General features: G+C 39.2%; 1 protein-coding gene across 1 annotated transcript in view; it reads left to right on the top strand.

Annotated features, from left to right (window-relative positions):
• The first annotated feature begins 2,472 nt into the window (after positions 1–2,472).
• Positions 2,473–27,675, top strand: part of cenpi (centromere protein I) — a 100,477-nt gene continuing 75,274 nt past the window's right edge. The window contains exons 1-10 of the mRNA XM_063060812.1: positions 2,473–2,652; positions 11,049–11,174; positions 11,497–11,615; positions 11,967–12,074; positions 16,616–16,664; positions 18,867–18,913; positions 20,506–20,595; positions 23,963–24,085; positions 24,298–24,447; positions 25,937–26,057. Coding sequence (XP_062916882.1) covers positions 2,562–2,652; positions 11,049–11,174; positions 11,497–11,615; positions 11,967–12,074; positions 16,616–16,664; positions 18,867–18,913; positions 20,506–20,595; positions 23,963–24,085; positions 24,298–24,447; positions 25,937–26,057 — 1,024 coding nt within the window. The 5' untranslated portion in view covers positions 2,473–2,561. The remainder of the gene's footprint in view (positions 2,653–11,048; positions 11,175–11,496; positions 11,616–11,966; positions 12,075–16,615; positions 16,665–18,866; positions 18,914–20,505; positions 20,596–23,962; positions 24,086–24,297; positions 24,448–25,936; positions 26,058–27,675) is intronic.

Below are 27,675 nucleotides of genomic sequence, written 5' to 3'. Positions count from 1 at the left end.
TTAAATAATGTAAAGTACTGAGAATAAGTCAATATATCTGCTTGAGTGACAAAAAATCATACTGTTTTAATAATGTGTTAAATATCTCTGAAATGAACCTGTTATGATCTAACTGAATTGAAATCTATTTGATACATTTTCTTCATCATGTAATATTTTTGGTTTACAAAAGTTTAACTATCTTAATTATTTAATTTATAGTTGGAGAAGAATCAATAACCAATGCAATCTTTTTAGTTCCTGCCATAATTGATTCCTAACTTTACCCTTGACAGATCCAGTCTTGTCTAAAACTTCAAAATTCCAGGAAGTAATATTTTTCCCCCAGTTCCCTTAATATTTGAAAGCTACATATCTGCTCTCTTCCTAAATTCCAAGGAACCTTTTCCTGGCTTGCATTATCCATTCTGAGACATCCTTAGAAATTTAAAATATTACAGATACTGAAAAGAAAAAAAATATTCAACTGTTGAAACAATATCTGTGGAGAGAGAAATCAAAATAGCATTTCAGATCAAAGAAATTCCATTCTCCAATTTCAATGAAAATTCATCAAAATGAAATGTTAACTTATCTCTTCCCACATCCTAGGAACCTAAACAGTTCTTCTAGGTGAAGCAATAGTTTACTTGCACTCCTAGTCTAATCAGCAAGCTTCAAAACCTGGGCCTCCTTAACTCCATCTACAAGTGGATCCTTGACTTCCACATTGGGAGACACAGTGCAGATAGGTAATAATATCTCTTCCTCACTGACAATCAATATAGGTGCCCACTGCTGTACTCTCTCTGCACTCATGACTGCATGGCTGGACACAGCTCAAAGGGCATCTATAAATTTACCAATGACACCAAGTGGTAAAATCTCAGATGCTGATGAAGAGGTCACCAGGAGTGAGATAGATCAGCTGATTGAGTGATGCTGCAACAACAACCTTGTAGTCAACATCAGCAAGACCAAGGAATTGATTGTGGACTTCAGGAAGGAGAAGTCAGGAGAACACACACCATCTTAATTGAGGGATCGGCAATGTAAAGGATAAGTAGCTTCAAGTTCCTTGGCATCATCACTTAAGAGGATCTACCCTGAGCCCAACACATTGATGCAATCATGAAGGCATACTTGCAGTTTTATTTCAGTAGGGGTTTGAGATTTGGCAGGTCACCAAAGACTCTAGCAAATTTCTACACATGCACCCGGAGAGCATTCTGACCAGTTCATCATAGCCTGGTACGTAGGTTCCAATGCACATTCGAGGTTTTAGGAACAGCTTCTTTCTCTCTGGTATTTGATTTCTGAATCATGCATGAACCCATGAAAGCTACCCCGCTATCCCTTTTAAGCACTATTTATTTATTGTATTTTATAGTCATTTTAATGTCTCACTCTGTACTGCCACATAACAACAAATTTCAAGACGTATGTTATTGTTAATGAGCCTAAGATGTGAATGCACTGGAGGCACTGCAGAGGACATTCACAACATTGTGTTTTCAGTTTGTGTAGATAGGCTTGATCTGTTTTCCTTGGAGTGGAGAAAGCTGGGGGGAGTGGCTGGAAATTGAACTGATACAGTTAAAGACATTTGATAGCCCTCTGTAACACATTGGCCCAAACAACCCATTTCCATGGTCTACAACCAATCAATCCACAGAGGCAACTGAATCACCTGTCAGTTTAATTTTCCATCCTACTCTGACCAAATGTAGCTCAAAGAACATCAATCTAACAGGTTGTCCCCTTTAGAATTTTAACTTTAGAATTGATTTTAACAATGTCTAATAACCAGTTTCCTGTCTGACCCAAAGTCTGACTCAGACTCAAAGTTCATTTCTCTCCCGTTCTCCACATAGGCTATTTGATCTACTGGGTATTTCTGGAATTCCCCTATTATCTCGGAATTCCATTAAGTCTCTGTTTTGGCTGCCACATTTTCAATTTTTTTTACTGACAAACTACCAAAATAGTTTGAGTAGTAGTAGCTATGAGTTAGTTTAGTGTATAACGTGACAGAAGCATCAGACGGAATTCCACGCTGTCTGCAAGCATGATGTGGATCCTCGGCCCTGAAGCTTTGGCACAAAAACACTAACTTTTGCATGGCTGCGGTTACAGCATTCAACTCATTGTATGACCTGAAAAGCCTGGACTTCACCAAAACGCAAACATTCTCTTTGCTTTCTGCAGCAACCTTCTTCCTCCTTCGTCACCATCATACGTTGACAGTCATTAACTTGAAATGTCTACCTGTCTCCAAAACTGGTACCCGACCTGTTGAATATTTCCAGCATTTTTCTGCTGCATTACAGAATAAAAAGAATTGGCGTTCTTTACTTGGTGAACTGAATACGAACATTAACTGTTTCTGGTTTCTTTCAGTTGCCCACTCCACCCTGATGGGAAAGATCCCTGTAGCCCGTCCCAATGGGTCAATGCGCATGCTCTGAGCCCATCGGTCGCATACATCGGACGTCAGCTCCTCCTCCGCGTTGCGCTGCGCAAGCGCCAACGGCCTGTGGTGCGCGCGCGGATTTGAATGTGCCCCGGTATTTTTCACGATAATGGATCGGAGCCGTGGGCCGAATGTTCGGCTTAGGGAGGCGAGCGTTAACACGGAGTCGCTGCAGGAAGCGGTCGAGTACTTTACCACTGGTAAGTGTAACAGGGACCACATCCCATTCCACTTCAGTCATCTTAACTCCGTGTGGAGGAGAGCAAGCCTGGCTGTCAGGGTTGCCCCCTCCCCAAAGCCTGGCTGCAACTTACTTAAGTCAAGTGAAACGAATGAAGGAGCGAGCAGGGTGTCAGGACTTGGCGCTGCAAAGGATGGTGAGGTAGGCTGGGTGAAATCGGGCCATATCTGTTAATGGGATCTTGAATTTGATGCTCGGGGGTGTCTGGGTACTCGGTGAGGATTGCCTGATGGAATTGATCATCAGCGTAAATTGCAGTGGAAGCCGAAGTGCTTGTTTAGAGATGTGTAGAGACAAAAGACTGTGTGTGCTGTCATCCGGAGTTAGATCTGTTAGGAAAACTCAGCAGGTTTGACAGCATCTGTGGGAGGAAAGGAGTTGGGTCAAGAAGCTGCATCAGCTGAGGAAGAGAAATTGATCCTCTTCCATGTGATTTAAAAATAGCATAGAATCATTGAGGAAGAGTTCTGGTCTCTATACTTGAGGAAGGATATACTGGCTTTGGAGGCAGTGCAGAGGAGGTTCACCGGGTTGATTCCAGGAATGAAGGGGCTAACCTATGAGGAGAGATTGAGTTGCCTGGGACTATACTCTCTAGAGTTCAGAAGAATGAGAGGGGATCTTATAGAAACATACAAAATTTTGAAAGGGATAGATAAGATAGAAATAGGAAAGTTGTTTTCATTGGTAGGTGAGATTAGAACTAGGGGATATTGCCTCAAGATTCAGGGGAGAAGATTTAGGACTGATGAGAAACTGTTTTTCCCAGAGAGTGGTGAATCTGTGGAATTCTCTGCCCAGGGAAGTAGTTGAGGCTTCTTCACTAAATATATTTAAGAAACAGTTAGGTACGATTTTATATAGTAAGGGAATTAAGGGTTGTGGGGAAAAGGCAGGTAGATGAAGGGCAGGCTCGATGGGCCGGATGACCTACTCCTATTTCTTATGTTTTTATGGGAACTGAAAGATGTGGGATCGAAATCAGAACAAAACGTTGGGACAAGCTCTGTGGGGTGAGAAGGGTAATTTTTCAAACTGAGGAACCTGAGAACTAAGAAAAGTTGACGGTAAATTTCGAATTGTAGAGAAGGTATTAGGATTTGTATTAGAGTTTACAAGAGATTAAATGACACATGATGGTGAGAGTTAAAGGGAGACAAAGGCAATGAATAATAAAAGATGGGTGTAGTGTCTGGACAATGTAATGGCTTTATGAAAGAAAAATGCAAAAAGATTCCAAAGCACAAGGAATCTTATACCTGAGGTGATAGTTGGAATGATTGAAAGAATAGTTGGAATGAATAGGAAATCTTTGATCTTAAGGGCAAAGTTTCTGATAGTAGTGTAACTTTTGATTCTGATTTAAAGATAACATTTATAGAACACTGCTTGGTGTAAAATGTGCTGCTGAAGAAGACCATTTCTGGTGACGAGCATAGTTACTCGTGATGTTGTAGGTAGGGTGAAGGCTAGGTGAGTGCAATCATTTAGTTGGAGTGCACAGAAAAATGCTGGAATTTTTAGGTCTCAAATTTGGAGGATAATGATGATTTAGTTAGGTCACATCTGTGGAGATCGAAGCAGATCTAGTGTTCAGGTCAATGGCTTTTCATTAGAACCAGAAAAGATTGAAAACATACTTTAAATTGGAGCAACACACCTCAAAGTTGCTGGTGAACACAGCAGGCCAGGCAGCATCTCTAGGAAGAGGTACAGTCGACGTTTCAGGCCGAGACCCTTCGGATTGGAAGGTGCCAGCACTGGGTAGCGAAAAAGGCATGTGGGATGCTTACTGTCATCAACCGTGGCACTGAATATAAAAGCAAGAACGCCATGGTAAATTCACATTTGGAGTATTGTGTACAGTTCTGGTCACCATTATATAGGAAATGTGCTGGAGAGGGTGCAGAACTATTGTCTTGTGTGAATGAGGTTACCGGAGAAAAGTACTAGCAGTTATAAAGCAGCTTCTTTATTCAACAAAACAAGACACAGCAGGCATCATATGGAGATGTTGTCAGTCGAAAGGTCTATCTATTCCCAACACTACACACATTTTATGTGCTAAAGATAAAAGTCAAACAAATTTATATTTACAATCTTCCCACCATCACACCCAAAACGAGTGTTAATCACTGTCACATCCATGCAATGGAATGTTGATTGGACTCTTGCATAGCAGGCAATCAGGTAAGTGTCTGTTTCCTGGTCTGCTTAGTCTGTAAACCTATTGTTCAGAGCTGGATTAAAATCAAATCCATAATTCAGACATAAAGACAGGAGGCCCAACTTGTCTTCTAAATATGCTAAATACAAAAATCACTCTAACAGTACCTCCTCTTGGCCCTCCTGGACAAAAATAAAGTTGTACCAATAAAGGCCAATGTTAAGGAGGATCTATTCAAGTAGGGCAGCAGAAATGCCTTGCCTCGGAATCCCCCCCCCCCCCCAATTTCTTTATGTGCATCTACACCTACTCTATTATCTCTAATTTTTTTTGTTACCTACGAAATGTTAAGCAGAGAAATTGTTTCAGAAATTTGAACACAGTCTTTAGAGATGTGTCTTCATTCGTATGTCTGTTGTCTCTTCCCTTGCTGGTTGACTGCAGCTTAATCACATTCCCCATCTTCACCCCTTCATTCTCTGGTAGCTAAAACTCTCTCTTTCTAGGGGCACCAGTAAGGCAAGTGCATCAGGCTCACAGGCCCCCATATCAACATGCAGGAAGGGGTTGGGGTGATTTATATTTGAATGGCTGCAAGGACCTCTCCCCGGTTGTACCCCCTTCCAAATTGTCCACTGGATTGCTGGCCCAACTGCTGAAAGGGATCAGCTCATTTGTATTCATTCCCCATGCAGGCTGGGGTGACTGCCTTCAGATACCTTGTGCAATCTTTCTCAGTCTTCCATGCTATAGAAGTTGTGGAATCTGCTGCCTCTGCTTTAACTTGTTGGGAAAGTTTCTACCCACCAGGTGAAGTGATCCATAATTACTAGACAGTAGCTTCCACCCACCCACCGCCCCCCCCCCCCACATATGAAGTCCATCTGGATGTTTTCCCAGAATCCCCTTGGCCATTGCAGGTTTGCCAGCTGTCGTGTTATGCCCTTACCAGGGTTATGCTGGGCACAAATGATACAGCAGCGGACACCACCAGTCCTGTGGGAGGCTTGTGATCATGCTCTGCCTTCCCTGGTGCCATCACCTGTGATATAACTTCAGTAGTATCCACCTAATACATGACTCCTTCCTCCCCTGGTGTTCAGCTCCCTTCTGATTTCTCCTTTGCTCCATTTTTCCTTCTCTCCTGCCTTTTCATATAATTTTTCTAAACTGGCTTCCGTTGTTTCTTCCTGCACGCTTTCAATTTCAATTGCCTCTTGATCTTCTGCTGCCTTCTTCGCATTGATGTCTGTCCACACATTTTGTTTCTGCTCCTTACTCTCCCCTTTCTGGTGAGCTTTTACTTTATTCCTGCCACCTCCGCTGGCAGACTTGCTGCTTTCAGCAGTTATTGTGTTAGGTACCCATGCTGCGCATCTGCCCTTCAGCTGTTTGTGACTGCTCTCAGCCACCCTGTATTCAGGAGCTCTACAGTGATATGGGCCGAGTTTAGTATGAATTGTCCTATCATTACAACTGATTCACTGCCCACGCAGTGCAGTCTAAAGCTGCTATGCAGTGAGGAAGTCCTACTGCATTGGGTATCTGTTCCCTTGAATAATATGCCACTCGCTTTTCTGTGTCCCCATGGTCCTACACCATTACTGCATTGTAGTACTCTCCCTCCTTGCTGCTGTATAGTTGAAGGGGACAAACCGCATCTGGTAATCCTAGTGTGGCAGCAGGGTCCAGTGCTTTTGTGATATCTGTAAAAGTCTTTTCCTTATCTGGCCTTCATCTTGCTTCCTCCAGAGGGAGCTTCCCTCCTATATCAGGGCCTCTAGTGCTGAGAACATTGGTATGAAGTTATGGCAATAATTAAAAAGACCCATTACCTTCCTCAGTCCCCTTATGCTTACTGGTCGGGGCAATCATCTGATGGCTGAATGTTTATCACCAGCCTCTGGATCCAGCACATTACCCTCCGCAACTTCATCCACCTTCAACAGGACCACACCACTAAGCACATCTTTCCCTCTCCACCCCTCTCCGCTTTCCGCAGAGATCGATCCCTCCGTGACTCACTTATCCGCACATCCATCCCCACGGATCTGCCACCTGGCACTTATCCCTGTAAGCGTAAGTGCTACACCTGTCCCTACACCTCCTCTCTTGCCACCATTCAGGGCCCCAAACAGTCCTTCCAGGTGAGGCAACACTTCACTTGCGAATCTGTTGGGGTCATCTATTGCATCCGGTGCTCCCGGTGCGGCCTCCTCTACATCAGTGAAACCTGACGCAGATTGGGGGACCGCTTCGTCGAGCACCTCCACTCCGTCTGCCACAACAGACAGGATCTCCCGGTAGCCACCCACTTCAGCTCTGCTTCCCATTCCCATTCAGATATGTCCATACATGGCCTCCTCTACTACCATGATGAGGCTAAACTCAGGTTGGAGGAGCAACACCTCATATACCGTCTAGGTAGTCTCCAGCCCCTTGGTATGAACATAGAATTCTCCAACTTCCGGTAATTCCCTCCCCCTCCCTTCCTCTATTCCTATTTCACATCACTTCCCTCAGAGTTCCGCCTCCTTCTACTACTTTGCATTGTTCTCCTGCCAATCACCTCCCTGCTTCCCCTCCCCCACCCCTTTGTCTTTCAAATTACTGTTTTTTTCAACTACCAGCATTCTTCAAACCCTCCCCAAAGTTCTTCCTTCAGTCCTGACGAAGGGTTTTGGCCCAAAACGTCGACTAATCTTTTCAACTTTTGCTGACTAACCTGCTGAGTTCCTCCAGCGCATTGAGTGTTGTTTATCATCTGACATGACCTTCCTCCCCTGCAAAATGGTGTAGCCCAGGTACTGTACGGTTTGCTTTCCTACCTGCACCTTGTGTGGACTGATTTTAAACCCCTCGTCTAGCAGTATCTCTACACTGGCTATTGCCCCTAAACGACCTGTTTCATCTTCTGAAGCAATTAGTAGATCATCTACATACTGTAAGCTGGTCAACCAGTACGGTGTTAGATTGAGCTTTTTCAACGTCTGTGCCATCACCTTATGAGAAATGGCTGGGCTATTGTGGAACCCTTGGGGAGCATGGTCCACCATTTCTGGTGCCCAACCAGGTCCAGACTGGTCTTAGAACTTGGGTGCTAAGGGGAGTGCTCAAAATCCACTGACAATATCCAAAACTGAAAAAACTTTGTGTCCTGGAGACATGCCATTTAGGATTGTTGCACAGTTCCCCACAATCTCAGTGTGGCCTTAAGGGCAGTATAGTCTATTGTTCACTGATATGATTCACCAGGCTTCTTTCCTGTCCATATAGGCGAGTCAGTAGTTGGCGCAGTCTCTCTGAGTATCCCCTGGTGTTTTAGTTCCTTCACTATACCCTGAACAGCTGTCAGTGCATCTATGCTGGCTAGGTTGTGTTCTCTGTTGGTTGTACAGGTTCGCTGCCCCTGGCTTGTCTGTATTACTTCTCCCTTTCCTGAAACTATAATGATTCCTGCTTCTCTTCGGATGTCTCATCTAAGGATAATACCCTCATTATTTGGACATACCCAAAAATACATTGGAAGCCACATTCCCCAGATTTGGATTATTTGCGACTCGCTTCTCTCTGCTTTTACTGTTTTTCTTCCTCCACCCGTAATATAAATAACATATCTGGTTGTTGGCAAGAGAAGGTCAATTATTGATACCAATGCCCCAGTGTCAACTAACATATTGCAATGCCAGCCCCATAACAATGCTGTTGTGTACATCCATGGGTCATCAGCGTAGGTGGTAGGAGCTCATCTTTTTCTGACTCAGAAGCCGTCTTCATCAGCTCTATGATCTGATTGACAGTCAGATTGGTCAGACTGGGCACCGACAGGGTGAGAGATTGTGTGTATGCTTGACTTTCACCTATTTTTCTTTCTTTTTTAGACACTGCCTCCAACCATGTCCTGATAGGCCACAGCTGTAGCATTATCAACTCCTTTACCCTCCCACGCCCATTCCAGTAGTACCTTGCTTCATGCCCTGGCTGCCAGCACACAAAACAAAACCTCTGTGACATCACAGCAGCTGCACCCACTATAGCCACTTTACGATTTCTCTTCCACTTTCTTTGGTCTATCATACCAGCCCACAAACCTACCTTAGAGTGGATTGACCCCTCCGCTATCCCTAAATCTGAAATTTCCTGGTGGGCTGAGTTCAGACCTTCCTTCATCATTTTCAGGAAGAGTGGTCCAACTTTGAATACTCTTCATACACTCAATATTTACTTTCTGCATAATCCATAGCTGTCTCATCAGCTCTTTGAATCACTGCCATTATCGTTCCCCGGTTACTTACACCTCCCCCCAGTTGCTGCTCACTTCCCCTTTAAGAGAGCAATATCTTTCTTCATTGCTGGTGTTCCTGGTAGTTGCCCATCTACCATCCTGCACCCCCTGGGCCATACTGCTCCACGTTTTCATTGGGCACATTGCTTTTACCAACATGTGTATATCTTTATGGTACATCTGGTGAATTTCAACCATTTCCTCAAGCTTGCACCAGAATTCTGAATCCCCACATGCAACTTTAAGTAAAGGCAACTCTGACAAAATGCTCTGTTTCTCCCCAGGTGTGAAAGACTTATAAATGGTCATAATTAGAGTCAAGGGCTGGTCCAGATCATTAGGGTAATCAACCTGACATTGCCTGACCTCAGCTGGTGCCATCTGACAGATATACCTGGGTAAAACCTCTCCCCAAAATAACTCCACTCTAATTCCCACATTGTGCAAAATATAAATGACGGGTACTGATTAAATAGCATGTACTTAAAACCACAGAGTATGTACTCCACAACCTGAATTTGTGATGCCTGCTGTATTCCTTTGAATCGCACTTGCAAAATGTGTATGCTAAAATGCAGCCTTCAGAACGAGTATACACGCCCCCCACCGACGTCCCAAACCTTCAATAACAATGCTTCACAACTGTTAGCTCCTTCTCACCAAATTAACACACAAAGTTTCGTCTCTTACATAAACACACATACTTGTGCGCACACTACTTTTATATCTACCAGTTCAGCTCTCTGTGTTTGTGATACCTCATCTTCTCGTATTCCACTGACCCTAACAAATCCAAGTGTGAGTGCTAATTTTAAAAATACTCACCCATTTAGACTGCTAAGATTGCTGGTCACACGATGGGTTGCACAAAGGTATCCCACTTCTGACACCAAATCACACCAGATGTTGTGTGAATGAAATCACCAAAGAACTAGTAGTTATGAAGCAGCTTCTTTATTCGACAAAACAAGATAGAACATGCATTATATGGAAATTCTTTAGGTTGAAAGGTCTGTCTATGCCCAATGCTACACACATTTTATGTGCTAAGGATCAAAGAAAATTCAGGACAGGTCAAACAAATCCATATTTACAATCTTCCCACCATCACACTCAAAATGAGTGTTAATCATTGTCACATCCATGCAATGAAATTTTGATTGGACTCTTGCATATGCAGACAATCAGCTAAGTTCCTGTTTCCTGGTCTGCCTAGTCTGTAAACTCCTTGTTCAGACATGCAGTAAAATCAAATCCACAATTCAGATGTGAAGACAGGTGGCCAAAGTTGCCCGCTAAATGTGCTAAACCCAAAATTGCTAACATGGACCATATTGGTTCTGAGACTAGATGTGTGCTAGTTTTGTTTTCTCTGCTGTGGTAGAGGCGGGCGGCTGGGGGGGGCGGTGGGGGGTGACATAATAGATGTATGTAAGTTTGGAGGAGGATTGAGATAAATTGTACAGATAGTGCAAATGGTTTTGTGTTGGGAGGTGTCTAAAATGAGGGCAAGGGTATAAACTTGTGGAAGGTTAAAGTAGTACACAACTATGATCTCACTTGGTGTCCGAGCAGGCATAAAGGGTTTAATGGCTGTCCTGTTTTTGTTTCTTATGAACAATGCCTTTAGGTTGTTGTACTTTAGTAGGATTTTAGTGATAATATTATAGCTGGTGGATTGTGGTTTCCATTTATGTTGTTTATTACTAATGTTTTAGCAAGTAGAATCTACAATTGACCGGTCATGGAGCTTCTGCGTTAACGAGAGAAAAATTCAACATGGTTTCTTATTTGTGATTCCCATCCAAGATGTAAATTATAAATTAGCAGAGGCTGCGTGAGATGGGATCTAAGTGTGCAAAAGAGAAAGACCATATTAATTGTATTTTCTATTTTGGTTCAGTGGAGGAGAAAAATCCATCAAAAGGAATTCTTTATCTGGAGACAATTGAAGGCATTGCTTTTGAGAAGGGTTTGCTACCGGATGTGATTGAAGCACTTCTGGATGTGGCTATGAGTGCCAGACTAGGTAACCAAACTTAATGACGTACAAAAGAAAACTTAAAAAGGATTAAAAAGCATGATATAGAAAAGTATATAATAATTTGTTTTTCCTTAGTGAATATTAATTGTAATGCTGTTATGGAAAACTTCAGTTGAGCCTGTTTTATTAAATATCAAAAATTTTGATGACACCATCTGTGGTGTAATTGAACAAATTGCAGTTGCAAATTAGACTTTTAGATGGTAAAGTGTAAAATATTTTCATACATTGTCACATTCTTCTCTTGTAACTAAATGTTTTCATTTTGGTACAGTGGGTCTGATGAAATGAATGCTTTCTTTTAAAGTTGACAGGCTTAATACACGCATCTTAAGATGCCTTATTCCTGCATCAGTAGTTCCTGAAAATGCAGTGACTAAAGCCATCTCCTGGATATGTACAAGGAAACCTAGTGTTAATGTCCAGGTGAGTCAAAATGCTTTTGCAGAACAGGGAACTGTGCCTTTATTTAAGACACAGTTTTAAGTTCAGGCCTGCACCTGAGCTACAGTGGATGCTTACTTCATAGGTGATTTTCTTCACAGAATTTCATTCAAATCACTTTTATATCTCAACTGTACTTCCATTAATGACCATTAGTAAGCAATGAATGGCAAAAGGAAAACCAATTACAATTTAAAATTTGCTCTGAGATTAGAAATAGTCCAAGTGATTTATTAAAGATTAGTAAGTGAAACAAATATGGAGAAGATTTGGAAATATGGAAGTGACATATAAACTAAATGATGATGAAAAATTAACTTTTCTGATCTGCAGGTACTATTTTTCAAGTGGTTGTTAGCTGTGTTTGATCTGTTGGATTCAAAGAAACATATACATTCATTGTACGGCATGATTTTCTTCTTCCTTCAGAATGACAAACTGGTAAGAAATACTTCAGATTTTCTCATCAGGTAAATTTTATGTGCCATAGCGCAATATACTTACTGATAATATGTGAAAGTGAATCAATGGCTCAGGGTTTCTCAACTGGGGTTCTGCGGAAACCTGGGGTTCCATGAGTGGTCGCTAGGGGTTCTGTGAGAGATCGTGATTAAAAATAAATAAATATTGTTTTTTGAACTTCACGATGCTAGAGCTCGCAGTGTTAGTAAACCAAGTTTATTCTCAGTTTTTGATGCGAGGTAAGGGAGACCATAGATGATGTTAGCACTGTATTGCACTGAGGGAAGGACGGTTGGCTGATGGTGAGCGTTGTATTGTATGGAGGGGAGGACAGTAGGCTAATGAGTGTAAAGTGCATTTTCTGAGTATTGAATGGACTTGCCCAATTTGGGCTGTGACATCAGCCTTTCCCTCCCGAATTACCTCCCACAACTTCCCCTTGCGTGCCATTGACTGACTTATGGGAGTGAACAAACTCTACCAATGTAGTAGAAAATTGGAGGGAAATTTTCATTCTAAAGAAGAAATTTGTACCTGCCACAACTCAGCTGCTGGCCTGCTGCTTTGCTGTTGTTGTAAACATTGCAGAAGGTGGATTGTGTCGGCTAGAAGTGAATTGTACTGTGAAGTTTTTATTTTTTTATGGTTTTCTTGTTCAGTTTTTTATGCTATTCTTATTATGCAACAATGGTCACAAAAAAGTCTCTTTATCATGAAGGCTACTTAAAAGTCACACAGTTGGTGAGAGCCTAATACTACCAGTATGTAACCTAATACCACCAAGCATGTAAAATTATAGTGGGTAAAATATTAGGACAAGATGCAATACAAGAAATTGAAAAGGTTTCTCTCTCAAACAGTACGATAAGTTGACGTGATAAACTGAAGAACAACAGATTCTCTCCAGGTTGATGAGTCACCAATAAATATCATGTAGCATTTGTAAGATTTGTAAATGATACTGAAATACAAGAAAACTTTTTCCGTTGCAAGGAGCTGCCGAAACAAGCAAAGGCCAAGATATATTTAACGTTTGGTCTTCGTATCTGGAAACAAAAGGTTTTTCTTGGAGGAACTGTGTTGGCATCTGTACTGATGGTGCCCCATCAATGGTTGGCTCTGTGAGGGGTTTCATTTCTCTAGTGGAAACAAAAGAAAAGCCTGATGTTGTCACAATACACAGCTTCAACATTGCAATTAAGTTTTCATGTTATAAATAGCATTAATTAAAATCAATTGACAACCTTGATTTAAATTAATTTACAAAGCTGACCTTTAGAAGAATTTTTTTTTAAATTCGGGATGGTCAATATTTGGAGCATAAACATTCACCATAGCAACCTTTTTATTAAAAAGTATACTGGTAAGTAACAAAAATCTACCATTTGGGTCTGAAATAGTTTCATAATGAATAAATGATACTGAAGAGTCTATGAAAATGGAAACTCCTTTTACTTTGGCATTTGAGTTCGAATCATATTGTTGATCCTGCCAAAACCTTAAAAAACGCTGATTATCCTCTCTCCTCACATGAGTTTCTTGTGCAAAAATAATGTGGGCATTCATTCTGTGGAATACATTAAAAAAAAATTTCCGTTTAATCCTGTGGTTTAAACAGTTTGTATTCCACGAAACAAAGTTAATAATCTTATGCATATTACTTAAGTGAACTATTTGGTATGTAAAGGGTTAACCAGAGTAGAAACTCATGACTCCAGAAGAGGGAAAAAAGGCTTGAAGAGGAACTGGAAGTTACGACATTTCGGACATATTTGTAGTTACAAGTTAGCCTCTTTGAAAAAAACTAGACTAAAAATAGAAAGACCCCCACCCCCCACCCATAAAGACCCAGAAGAAAGGCAAAGAGAAGCCAAAAAAATAATCTCACACTAAATCTCACCCCATTTTTCTAAAAGACAGCCCAAAAGATACATATTTATATGAAAAAACACCCCCAAAAAATTGATCTAAATAAATGAAAGCTACAGTTATCGAAAGCATAGGACAAAATATTATCTTATTAGTATTTTTTAAAAAGTGTCAGTTAATATTGTTAGTACTTTTCAAATCGAAACAGTAAGAAAATGATGCAACTAGATAGAAAAAACAGCGTAGGGGAAGAAAGGCATAAACGCCATCTTGAAATGTAAAGAGACAAAAAGAACCAAATACTTCCCCAAACCTTTCAAAAACAAAATTAAGCCCCGAGTCTTCTACTTATTTACCTTCAAAAGCAGAGAAAGTAAGAATAAAAATAGAAATTAAAGAAAAACAGACAGAGTCATTAAGAAAGAAAAACTTTAATCAAGAAGTATATTAAAAAAATACCTACACTACAAACCAAGAACGTAAGCCCTCGGATTATCAAGGATCCAAAGCTGTAAATCTATTACTAACAAAAAAAACCCAATAGGAACAAAAATGAAAAAAAGAAGCAGTAAAGTAATTAGATCTTAGGAGGCAAATTCAGATCATCGAGAAATTTTTGAGCTTGATTGGGGATTTAAAGAAACGGTGGGAATTATCAGGAAGGACAACTCTCAGACGAGCTGGGTAAAGGAGAGCTGGTTTGAAACCTTTTTGAAAAAATTCTGAAGACATTGGTTTAAAAGCCATCCATTCCCTTAAAACTTCGGGACCAAAGTCCTCAATCAAACGAAATCTGAAACTTTGAAATTCAATCATTCCTCTTCTTCGAGCAGCTCATATCAGATGATCCTTGATGTGAACGTAGTGAAACTGAATAATAACAACTCTTGGTTTAGAACCTATGGTTGATTTGGCGAAAGGAATATGGTGGGCCCGGTCAATTAATGGAGGGGTATCCAAGACTTCCAGTCCAAACACGTCTATTAAAAATTGAGAAAAGAATTTAACCGGATCCCCCTTCTCAACGCCTTCGGTAAGTCCGATTATCTGCAAATTCTGTCTCCGGGAGCGATTTTCAAGGTCGATAATCTTGGATTTATAATGTTGCAACATTTGAGATATCGAAGGTAAATTTTGCTCCAAGGTTTCAATCTTTCGATCCCTTCGGCGAGCAGCTTCATCGAGTTCTGAGATTCTCGTTTGTTGTTGTTCAAATTCACGTCTAAGTGACCTAAGATTATCTTCAACTGTCTTTAAAACTCCTTCCATCGCTGAAAATCTATGGTCAAATTTTTCATCCTGACAGTTGAACTTTTCATCTGGAGGGTTCGAAATTGTGTCAGAAGTTAATGGGATATCCGTAGGTGATTTAGGGTCTCCATTTTTCCTTTCCTTGCCATCGGAATCTTTGCTGTTTTTAACGTCTATTCGTCTGAGAGTTGCCACTTCCAACAACTTAAAATCGAAGTTAAAAAAAACTGTATATAAACCCTTTAGTGTAGGTCTAAACAAAATGAATAAGGGTGGTTACGGGTTAAAAAAAGTAAAGGGAATGGAGCAAAACCAAAGTGTACCTTACTCCATGAGCACCTCCTAGAAAGTCGACCTTTAGAAAAATTAAATCCTATTTTGGCTTAATGCAGTTATTAAACAGAAATTTATTATGTTTGCCTTATGAGTTTTTAAAATTTATGAAAGGGGGAGAGAAGGATTAATTACAAGAAAGGTAAACTAAGCTTAACTACCTTTTCTTTCAAGAATGGTTTGCTAAAAATTCATTCTCCACTCAAAAGAGCATTGACAATCATTTTTGGATTATATTCCAAGTTACTGATCATGCTAATGTACTGTAAACTGTAGATATAATAATTTTTATACAGGGTTCCCTAAGACCTGAAAATTATTTAAAGGGTTCCTCCAGGGCAAAAAGGTTGAGAAAAGTTGCTATAGCTTGATAATGAGTGAAACGCTGAGTGCAGAGTCTTAATTCTAACGATGGCATTTGCAGTGTGGACATCTTTCTTTAAAATGTCAACACTCCATGATGGTCTATGATATTAAATGCACAATACTATCTGGAGTAGAACTGCAGTGTAGAGATGCCTTGAGATCGTTTGTCCCCTCATGCCTGAAGGAGTTTTGCTGATTTGTACCTTAATTTCATTTTTGCCTCTTTTATTTAAAAAAAAATCTATCATCTATAAAGGGGTATATTTCTCAGTCCTGAAAATTTATATTTGCTTTGTATTCATAGATTTGTGAATTCTTTTTGTGTGCATGTGTATATGGAAAGTGCTTCCTAATTTCATTACAAAATGGCCCTTTTGCAACATGATAATATCTTCTCTGAATATAGTTTCTTCATACCTAAATCCTTAAATTCCTTTTCTACTTTAAACACCACAGTTAAATTTCTCCTTGACATTCTAAATGCAAGAGGTTTAATTAAATAAAGAATCTGTTATAATTCTTTATAAATAAAGAATCTGTTATAATGAGAAATAACCAAATATCTGTAATCTATACAGGTATGCTTAAAATAAGATTCAGGTTAATATTTTGAAGGTGAAACTTTTTAAAAAGTATGAAAAATGTTTATCTTTTTGATGTTTCTAATAGTGTGAATTAAATAAGATCTTTTTTCTTTCCAGTGCCCATATATATGTCACCTATTGTACCTGTTGACAAAAAAGGAAAATGGTATGTATATTGATTTGTCACAGTTGTATTTTACAATGCTTCAATTGTGTATCATAATTACAACAGCATTCAGTAACTTGAGAATCAAATTGCACTTGAAATCTGTTCAGTGTTCTAAGTTTAAAAATATAAGTTTAATCAGTCAATTGATCAATGCCACAATTCTTCATTTATCTTGAAGGAAATGTTCCAGCCAGTTTATAGCACAGATGTTTCCATCTCATCTTTTCCAGAGTATAATTAGTTTGATGTTGGTGGTAAGCTTGCAGCAAAAACATGTTTAAGTGAACCTGTATTAATAGCTCAATGGTATTGTAAAGACATTTATGGGGCTTTCAGGCATTTAAAAAAAAATTACCGTGCATAAGATCCCATTATGCTGTGAGGAAATCAAGTGACTTGGATTGAATTTTTTTTCTGTGAAGCTTGGCTTTGAACTGAGAAAATGCTGACAAGTTGGAAGGTAATAACCTTGGCTCCCCCAAATCTGGATTGATCTCTGAGCACACATTTGGAAATGATGAATCTCAAATTGTTACTGAAGTGAAGTTGTTCATCAGCCATTCCAAAATGCAGATCAAACCCAAAACACAGGCACATCCATGTTATGAAACTTTTTACTTTCAGAATTCACATATTACTACTTAAAAAAATTGAGATAAGGAATAAAATTCAGTCATGCAGAATTTTTGTTGGGGGAGCAGAAATAGAAGAGCACAATTTTTTTCAACTTGTTTCTTTAATCCATGTGCAAACGACAAGGTTTTGCATTATGGGAAAATGTAATATTGGCTGTTTTCTAGGAATACAAACCTCACCACTTTCCTTTGCTCTCTCTTCACATCTATAATATGGGGATTGCTTTGCCTTTGGTCAAGTATCAAAGGAAATTATATTTTATTCAAGGGAATAGATTAGCTCATTAAATCAGACAACTCATTGAATTATTACAAATGATGCAAAGAGGTGGAAATGGAAGGGAAAAAGTAAAAAGGAGGCATTTATATGCATAAAGATGCGCAAAATCACCCAGAGCATGTCATAATAGATGGTGCATTTTTAATTGGAGTCATAGAAAGCTACAGCACAGAAGCAGGCCCATCTTGCTCATTTAGTCCATGCTGAACCATTTAAACTGCTTACTGCCGTTGACCTGTACCCAAACCATAGCCTTCTATACCCTTCCCATCCATGTATCTACCCAAGTTTCTGTTAAACATTGAAGTCAAAATCACATCCACCACTAACGCTGGCAGCCCATTCCACACTCTCACCATCCTCTGAGTGAGGAAGCTTCTGAAGAATTGTAGCTCTTCTGATATATTCAGTTGCAGTGAGATAAATGTAAGGCTGAAACACAAACAGGATGATGCAGTGTGAGCAGATTTTTTGAGTACTCAAAGCCAAGGGATCTGGAGATTTAACAAACTGCATCTGTTGCATCAACCAGAAGATGGGTGTTGAGGATAGTGTGAACTTTTGTGGGAAAACAAAGGGAAAGCGGGTGTGTGAATGAAGCCAACTAATGGCCTGCAGAATCTGGCCTTAAAAGTTCCCACTGTTACTGAGGTTCTGTAGTTAGGGAAGGGTGACTTGGCCAGTTACCAAACAACTGATACTCAGGACAGGGATGAGCTGGTCTGATAACATGATTGTCACCAGTACGTGAGATTGTTTTAGCTGGTAATTGGTGGACATTAGTGATTGTTTCATAATCTGTAAATTCAAGTAAAAGTTGATCATTACAAAATAAGAAAATTCTGTTTTGTTGTCGCTAATTGAAGCTACTGGTTAGATTCTTGCACAGCTAGTGGTGGTCTGTCACTGCCCTACTTAAGATTGCTAGATGAGCATAATGGAAATACTTGTCCTATAATACCATGAGATAGTCATGATCAGATATACTGTAGTAGTCATATGACATCGATTTTGCTTGGTTGATATGCTGCTTGAGAAACCTGGATAAACTTCTTTCTAACAAACTCTCTGATCATTCACATCTATTTCATCATGTTGCAAACTACAGCTTGCAACTTCGCTATGAGGGTTTCAATTGTAATAAAAATGCTGTTGTAAAAGACCTATACACAGCAAAATATCCAGAATGTTTCTCACTGACATGATATGAAACAAAAGGAAGGTTTTTTTTAAAGAGTGGCCATATTTTCATCTAATACCTTGTGCTTTCTTGCCAATTATCAGTTAAACGATTCAGAGTTAAGAAGCTAATAGATCTACAGTCCAAAATGGTAAGTGCAAAATTGGTTTGATTTGTCTACTTCTAAGAGTATTATGCTTCATTCAATATTTATTGCCATTGACATTCAACAGCATATAGGATACAGCCAGTAACTTCAGCTAAAATTTTGATGAATTTGCTAATGCCTTATGAAAATCTTGAAAAGATCAACTACTCCTATGATTGAATATGAAAATAAGTCATGGGATATATTTAAAACAGGGGTTGATTGTTCTTGATTAGTGAGGGCGTAAAAGTTTACGGGGAAAAGGCAAGAGAATGAAGTTGAGAAGGATAATAAATTAGGCATGATCAAATAGTGGAGCAGATTCAATGGGCTAAATGGCCTAATTGTGACTTACAGTTTTATGCTTGGAGCTCTAAAAGCCTACCAAGACAATTTCAGCATTCCTGCAACCTAAAATCACAAAGAAGCCATGACAGAATGGCAAGTTAATTTTGGTGTTGCCAAAGGTGAGCTCATGCATTCAAAATGATAGAACCATCCAAATGGGATTAAACTAGGACTGAAGGTCCAAAAATATTTAGGGATTATTTATTTGTATCATTGAAATATTATTGTAAATCACATACAGAAAATTATCTCAATGGATAATGGAATGTTGTCTTTTAAACTGGCAGGTGTCCTGGGTTATAATAACAATACAAAAGTCTGATTAGGCCACACCTGAGTGCTGTGACATCTTGAGGGACCACATCTTAAGTATAAGCTGTGGAATAACTAAAGATGCAGCAAACAAGCAAAAAAAATGTGATGTGTTGAATTTTATTGCAGTAGATTTGAGTACACAGGTAACAAGTCTTACTATAAACTGTTCAGGGTTTTAGCACAATATGCTGTTTTAGATTACATACCAAAAGAAGATCAAACTAGCTGTTACTTCTGCATTATTGTCCTTTAATGATTGTAGAAACAATATAGCAGTAGATTTAGTTATTTAAATTATCCCAAGGAGTAACCACATTGACAAGTAGGATATTGGCCTTTATCTCAAGGGTATTAGAATGTATTGGGTCTTTATCCAATCAAATCTGGACAGTCATATTATATCTTGGTTGGTAATTCTTGGGAAAGTACTATCTGCCCAGGGCAGGCACAACACAGGTTCTGTAAAATGATACCAAGGTTTAATGGATTAAATTACAAGGGCCTCTGTGGTAGCTTGTAAACCCTTCAGTTCAGGAATCCAGAGATTTGAGATAATTAAATCACTGCTGGATTAAAAAAAAGTTGATGCAGAAATTCATTTTCTGTTACAGAATCTAGAAGAAGAGTCTGAATATAATTATAGTTAAGCTATTTATGAGTAAAATTTAGAAATGTTGTTTTGAAATGATCATAGGACTCCAAGATCTAGAAGATCTTGAAATCATTTGGTCAAAAATTCAATAAAAATAGACAAGGTACTTGGCAGTCAGGATCAAACTGAATGGAAGAATTTATTTAATTGGTTAAATTACCTGTTGGTGTTATGTATCTGAATGAAGGAAGATAGTTGAAATTATATAAAAGCTACTGAGCTTGTATTGAATTTTTGGTTTTGTGATTAAGCAGATGCAGATATGATCTTTTTTTTATAGGGAATGCAGACACACTTGGTGGCCCTTCTCTTGTTGTATAAGATCCATGCACCTGAATATGTTTCTTTGACATTATCTGGAAAACCCAAAGTAAGTCCTTTTCATATAACTTGTAAAAAATCTTTTGTATCATTCTGTGTGGGTCGTGGGTGCTTTTTCTCTTTTTCACAAATTTGCCTTTTTGAGATAATTTCAGTTTCCTGTTGTCTTGACCAATATTAAAATCTGCATTTCTGCGAGGATGCGGAGGGAGGATTTTCCTTTCTCTATTTTTTACTTGGTTTATTCAAATTTGTATGTGGCCAGCCAATTGGATCTCTGGGTGAATAATTTGGGATTTAAGAAGTCATTAAACATCAATGTATTGTATTTATATTTTTGTTTCTTTAAAATCCAAATAGCAGATTGCTTGAATAAATATTCTAAAATTTTTTGAGGCTATTTCACAATAATATGAAGTTAGATTGTACTTGCATCTGCAGAAAAAATGTGCTGTGGATCAACATTATTACCTGTCCCTGAGTACCAAAAACTACTCCATATTCAAACAGTATTGGTCCTGAAACATTTTTAAAACATTAAAGGTTCAAGGGTTCCTTTATTATCAAGGTATACAACTCTGAAATGTTACAATTCTCCGGGTGGCCATGAAACCAAGAAAGAAAAGAAAGGCAGCACGATCATCAACCCCCAAATCCCATCTCCCCGCAAAAAAATGAATGAAAACGGATCAGGCACATCAACACCACCTAAATCCCTCCTCCTGTGCAAAACAAACCCAAACAAAATGGATCAGACACATTGACCTGCAAATCCCTCCTCCCACACAAAAAAAAGTGAACAAAATGGAACAGGCACATCAACCCCAAAACCCCCTCCCCGCACAAGTAAAAACCAAGAAGATTGGGTGTAAAAGCGCTGAATAAAGCACAGAATATAAAAACTATAAGACTGGAGTGGGTGGGGGTTGGGGGGGAGGGAAGTCTAAAGTCCTGGGCAACACTGTTTGGGTGCAGTGGCAGACTTTCCCCTCCGGTACAGAGCAGCTGGTGCTCACCCCTCTGCACTCGCTTCAATCTTCTTCGTTGCTTTAATTGGCGAATAATGGAAGCTTTAATTAGTGAAATTGAGCCAAACGTCGCTTGCACCTGTCCTGCAGCCTGCCAGATACGAGGTTCGCTCTTGCTCCCTCTGCCTCCCAGATCCTCCTCAGAGCGCTGAAGTACCCAATCGATCTCCAAACTGCAAAACACAGGCTCCAACAGTTCCAGAAACACATTCAAGACAAGAAACAAAAGTAAACGACATAAAAGAAATGAAAAATATGGTTTCATGATCTATCCAGAAAATGTCGACCAAAGGAGCATTGTATACAGGCACCATTAATGCGGTTTGTCAAACATAGAATTACCGAAGTGCATTGGAATAAGTGTCTTATTTACTTTAGCTTTATGCATTTACCGGTTGCGTTCTCTCCATCAAAATTTCCTGATCTGCGTATGACTAACATTTTGATAGTTCCCTGTTGTATGCACTAACAGTAAGTAGCTCATGTACAATATCTTATGCAGCATACACAAAATCTTGGAGGAACTCAGCTGATAGGTAGCATCTATGGAAATGAATAAACAGTTGATGTTTTGGGCCAACACCCTTCATCAGTACTGGAAAGGAAGGGGGAAGATGCCAGAATAGGAAGATGGGGGGAGGGAAGGAAAGGAGAACAAGCAAGAAGGTGATAGATGGAAAACACAAAGGGTTGGAGAAAAAGCTATCTGCTAGGAGTGGAGAGGGGACCATGGGAGGAGGAGGGGGTACCTGGGGAGGTGATAGGCAGGTGAGGAGAAGAGGTAAAAGAGGGCCAGAGTGGGAAATTGAAGAAGAGGGAGGGGGAGAATTTTTTTTTGACTGACATCTACCTTTCTGAGCCCAAGCAACAACTCTCAGACACCTTTACCCATCCACTGCAACCGATCTCCTAGTTCCCTCACCCCACACTATTCTTTTCTACCTCCTCCCGAACATCCATAAACTTGACTGTCCTGGTAGACCCATTGTTTCTGCATGTTCCTGCAACACTGCTCTCATGTCTGCATATCTCAACTCCATTTTATACCTCTGCTTCAGTCCCTTCTCAGCTACATCCATGACACTTCACATGCTCTTGATCTTCTCAACAACTTTCAATTCCCTGCCCTAATCGCCTCATTTTCATCATAGATGTCCAATCTCTATACACTTCTATCCCCCCCATCAAGAAGGCCTTAAAGCTCTCCCCTTTTGACAATGGACCTGACTTGTTCTCTTCCACTGTCTCGCAGAACCGTTCCTAACCATCAACAACTTATCACCTTATAGTTAGTACTCCTTCCCCTCCTGCCATCTTATTTCTGTTAACTGTTTATTCATTTCCATGGATGCTGCCAGACCTGCTGAGTTCTCCTAGCATTTTGTGTTTGTTGTTCTGGGTTTCCAGCACTCTCAAAATCTCATGAGTACACGATATCTTATGCCTTGCTCATACAAGAACTGAACTTCAAAACTAATATTAAAATGGTGTACTTCGTGTTGAATGCTGCAATTAACAATATGTATGTACTTAAAATACTGCAGTGTGTTTGAACCAAACTTCTTATTATAAACATGTTTTCCAAGCACTCTCAGTTGTCAAAAATACTTTATAACTTACAAAATACCTTTTAGCCTGTACCAGTGAGATAGGAATGTATGAAAGAATGTTCAATTTGTGAAATATTTTGAAATGTTCAGTATGAGTCATCACAGGCCATTTATATAGATTCTAAAGACATTTACAGGCAACCTCTCTGCATTAAGGTGGTGTTTTTCTTATGAAAAAGATCCATATCACAATTTTCCATAAAATCTACACTTGTAAAGAAGTAGACATTGAGAAAAAAAGTTGTTTATTTACTTTTCACAATTTTCGTAAGAATGAATTTTCTTTCTGTATCTCAGATTTTTTGATTTGTGACTTCTGTAAGGGCAATTTTTTATTGCTCAGACTTCCATAACACAGAAGTCAGCTGTATTGGAATACAACAGCATATTGGACATAAAAAGGTGGTGCTTTAGCTGGTTCTTGGAAGCTGAAAGATTTGCATAGTTCATATGATTTACTGTATTGTAAGTTTTTTTAAAATTTAAATTTAATCCTATATCCTTTCATACTTCTAGCGTATTTACTTGTATAGGATTCAGTTTTGCTTATGTAGTATTGCATAGAGCATAGCCCCATCAGTCATGACTGGATCTAAACCCAGGTACCAAATATCAAAGACTTTGTTTTTCTTCTTTTTATTACTTCAAATGAGCTGGTGTAGATTTGGAGCATTTCTTTTTTTTAAATTTTGACTTTTGGTGATATGTTTGACCTTTTGGATTGGTGCACTACAAAATATACTTTATCATATAACTATAAATCACTGTTTCCGAGCAGAATTTTCATGAGTCTCGTTCTCCCTGGAAAAAATTCATTGAAAGGATCCAAAACAATGGTCACAGGCAGTTGTCCAAAACACGAGGTTTGGTAAACTTAATAGAGCCTCCAATGCAAAAAAGGGTAAGTAAATTTCACTAATTGTCACTGAATAAACTCTAATTTTACTGTATTTGTTCTAATGTTTTGATAACAAATAAATTAGTTTTATGGAATTGGCCAGAATAAAGTGACATTAACAGCAGGTGTGAAGTAATGAAATTGAAAGCTGACACGTTTGGGTTATAGATTGAGGTGCTCATTAATTGTCTTAATCCTAAATTTCACTTTTGCAGAGGAGAAAGATGCATCAAGAAATTATCCCAAGTATCAGTAGTGCTGCATACACGACTGAACTGCCTTGTTTCCTAATTCAGAGCAAAACCTTTCCTTTGGAGCAGTTAACCACATTCTCTCAACTACTGCAGAACTTTGATTGGATTGAGGTAAGGAAGGAGGCATTTGAAGTAATGGACCTTGGAATATTCTGTATACTAAATAATTTTAAACTCTAAAGAATGGAACACTATAAAATCATTCCTACTTGCAGAATAAATGCTTTTTATAGTTGTGCTATTAGATTTAACAACTCTACATCCTCCTGTAATGCTTATGGCATAGGAGGAGGCAATGCAACCCGCCAATTCTGTGATAACTCCAAGTAGAACAATTCTATCTGTCCTATCTCCTTTCTCTTTCACCCATTGCCCTGAAAACTATTCTCTCAAGTGCTTGTCCAATTCTCTGTTGGTTGATTCTCTTTCTTTACACCATCAATAGTTAATGTATTCCATAACATATTAAATCTGGGTCCTCAGTCTTCAGCCTGTGTAATAAGGGGAACAGCTTTCAACATTGCCCCGTAGACTCGTCACGATCTTGTATATTTCAATCTAATTTCTTCCGAACCAAGAAGAAAAGCTTTTTCCTTTCTAGTATAATCCCCAGTGACTGGAAAATTTCTTTGGAATAAATACTTTGCACACCTCTTTGTTCACATTCTTCCCAAAGTGTGCAATTGAAATGGAATGCATTGTTCTAGTTACTTTTGCACTGTTTTCTATGAGGTCAGCTTGACTTCTCAGTTTTTGTACTGTCTGCTTTTACTTAACAATTTCTAGATCTCCTATGTTTTCCTAACTAATCATTTTATCAGTACTGCTTTCTACTTACAAAGATGTTTACACAGTTATCTCTGTTTCATCATTTTCTTTAGAACTCAGCCTTTTAGTACGTTGTCTTTATTTTGACTGTTAAGGGCTATCATTTCATTGAATAAAATTTCTTCTGCCACTATGTACTTGTATCTTCATGGTATCTATTACTACTTCCTCATTATTTACCAATATTACAGATATGTACAAGTCATTTAATATAAAACAAAAAAAAACAGATTTCAGCACTGTTCCTGAGAAATAACACTGTAATCCGGTAGCATAGTGGTTAGCACAAAGCTTTATGGTACCAGTGACCTGGGTTCAGTTCCTGGCAGTAGCTTGTACATTCTCCCCGTGACCGCATGAGCTTCCTCTGGGTGCTCTGGTTTCCTCCCATAGCCCAAAGATGTACCGGTTGGTAGGTTAATTGGTCATGGGTTTCTATTTCAGTAGATGTCTTTGGTTTATGGTCAGGAAGAGCAAAATCAATATTCTGATAATTATTTTCACCTTGGTTTACCAATATTGATGTTAGTTCATTGTCTTTCTTGTTCAATACAGATAAGCTAATAGCACACACCAAAATTCAAATATTGTGGCAGATTGTGCCCTCAACCCCAAAGGGAGTAAATTTTCAAGCATTTAAATGAAGAAGGTGGTCTATTTTTTGTCTTGGAACTCACTTCATGTTTGAGAACTAGTTGTTGTCTTTCATGTTCTGATGATGCTTTATTCATCTGTGTAAGTTGTACCTTTTTTTTTCCCCCCATTCATTCAGTTTCCAGCACAGATGGGTTCAGTGCTAAGGTCTCCTCTATTACTTCATTACATTAATTGGGTAAAAGATGATTCCGCCTTTCTTCGTCTGGATTTTTGGCTGGCTCAAACTCTTCAGGAGGGTGAGACAATGAAGGTTTCTTTATTGTATTATTTGAAGCCAAAATTTAAAACACATAACACTAGGTCAACAAATAATGAATTACAATAAGGGTACGAGTGTAGCCCCCCTGGTAAGCCTCAGGGTCGCTCAACTCACTGTCTAGGGAAAGCAGCCCTCGGCCCCGCCAAACTGGGTAATTAAGTTTGTGTGGATGCTGTGTGATCGTACCCCACTCTGCCAAATAGCAGACAAAACACCATATACTATTAATTAATTACAATTTATAGATATTACTGGAACTATATAATTAATAGAGATAAAATATAAAAGGAAAATAAAAAGTGCCAAACTTATCAAAGTTGAATCTCTTCGTGCACAAACAGTTGGAGCTCTAGTAATGATCCCCTTTTCACCATTTGATCCCCTCTGGCCACTTCGATCCGCCACCTGGGACCAACCACGGTGGTCGACCAGATGCTCCACATGAGTCTGTCTCTGTTCCCTCTCCTCGCCAAAAACCCTGGACCTCGGACTCCTGCTCGGGGTCCGACCCGGTTAGCCGCGTCCACCCTCTCTCTCCCCATCGCGCCTTCTGCCCAAAAAACCTGCGCATCACAATAGCTTACAGACACACAAGAAAGAATAACATCTATCCCAATTGGTTTGTTCACTCTCTTATCAATAATATAACCCAAACAAGCTGCTAGCGAGAGAACTTTCTCAGCAACTAATATAAAACAGAAGCCATTTTAATTGGCCTATGCAGTAACATAAAAGAAGAAACCCCTTACACGAGTATTGCAAGTTTTTGTTTAAATGTCTTTTCCCAAGTAGTAATGAAAGATAGAATAGGCAGTCCAGAGCAAGAGAGATAATTGTATACTGGTCCACAATCCCTTATCCGAAATCCTTGGGGCCAGTTGCGTTTTGGAATTCAGAATTTTTCGGATTTCACACACCACCCGCCCCACCCCTCCACCACGATACCAAAAAACACATATGCTCAAGTCCCTTATTTAACCTGTCTCAGTGTGGTGGACTTTAAGACCCAGTGGCGCACCAAACCTACACACATCCTCCCGTATACTTTAAATCATCTCTAGATTACTTATAATACCTAATACAATGTGAATGCTATGTAAATAGTTGTTATACTGTATTGTTTAGGGAATAATGACAAGAAGAAATTTTACTTCCAACCAAAACATTCAATAAAACATAAAAATATACAGCTTCAAACAAACCGAATCAAACACATGGTAAATGACTTATTGGAATAAATGAAGAACGTCACTGTCACTATAAAACTTCAGTAACTTGCCTTTCTGTTTATCTAAATCATATACAGTGGTAGTTCCGACACTATTTTCTTCAGTAAGACGCCGCATAGACACACCACGATCAAGCTTCTGCAATAACTCCACTTTCTGCATTATTGACAGAGAAGATCCCTTCTCTTTTTCTCATTGTTACCCATAGGAGTGTCTGCAGCTCTTTTTGACATTTTCACAGTGAAATTAAACACAAAGTCAACAGTGAACACAAAATATCAGCGAACAGCAAATGCATGTGTAACCAGTACGAGCGCTGAGCCACAAATGACGTCTGGTGGCCTCTGCTAGTGCTGCCACGTCACA

Source organism: Mobula hypostoma, chromosome 10, assembly GCF_963921235.1.
Source record: "Mobula hypostoma chromosome 10, sMobHyp1.1, whole genome shotgun sequence".
Lineage (NCBI taxonomy): Eukaryota > Metazoa > Chordata > Chondrichthyes > Myliobatiformes > Myliobatidae > Mobula > Mobula hypostoma.
The sequence above is the reverse complement of the archived record's forward strand: the minus strand, read 5'-3'. Positions and strand labels throughout refer to the sequence as shown.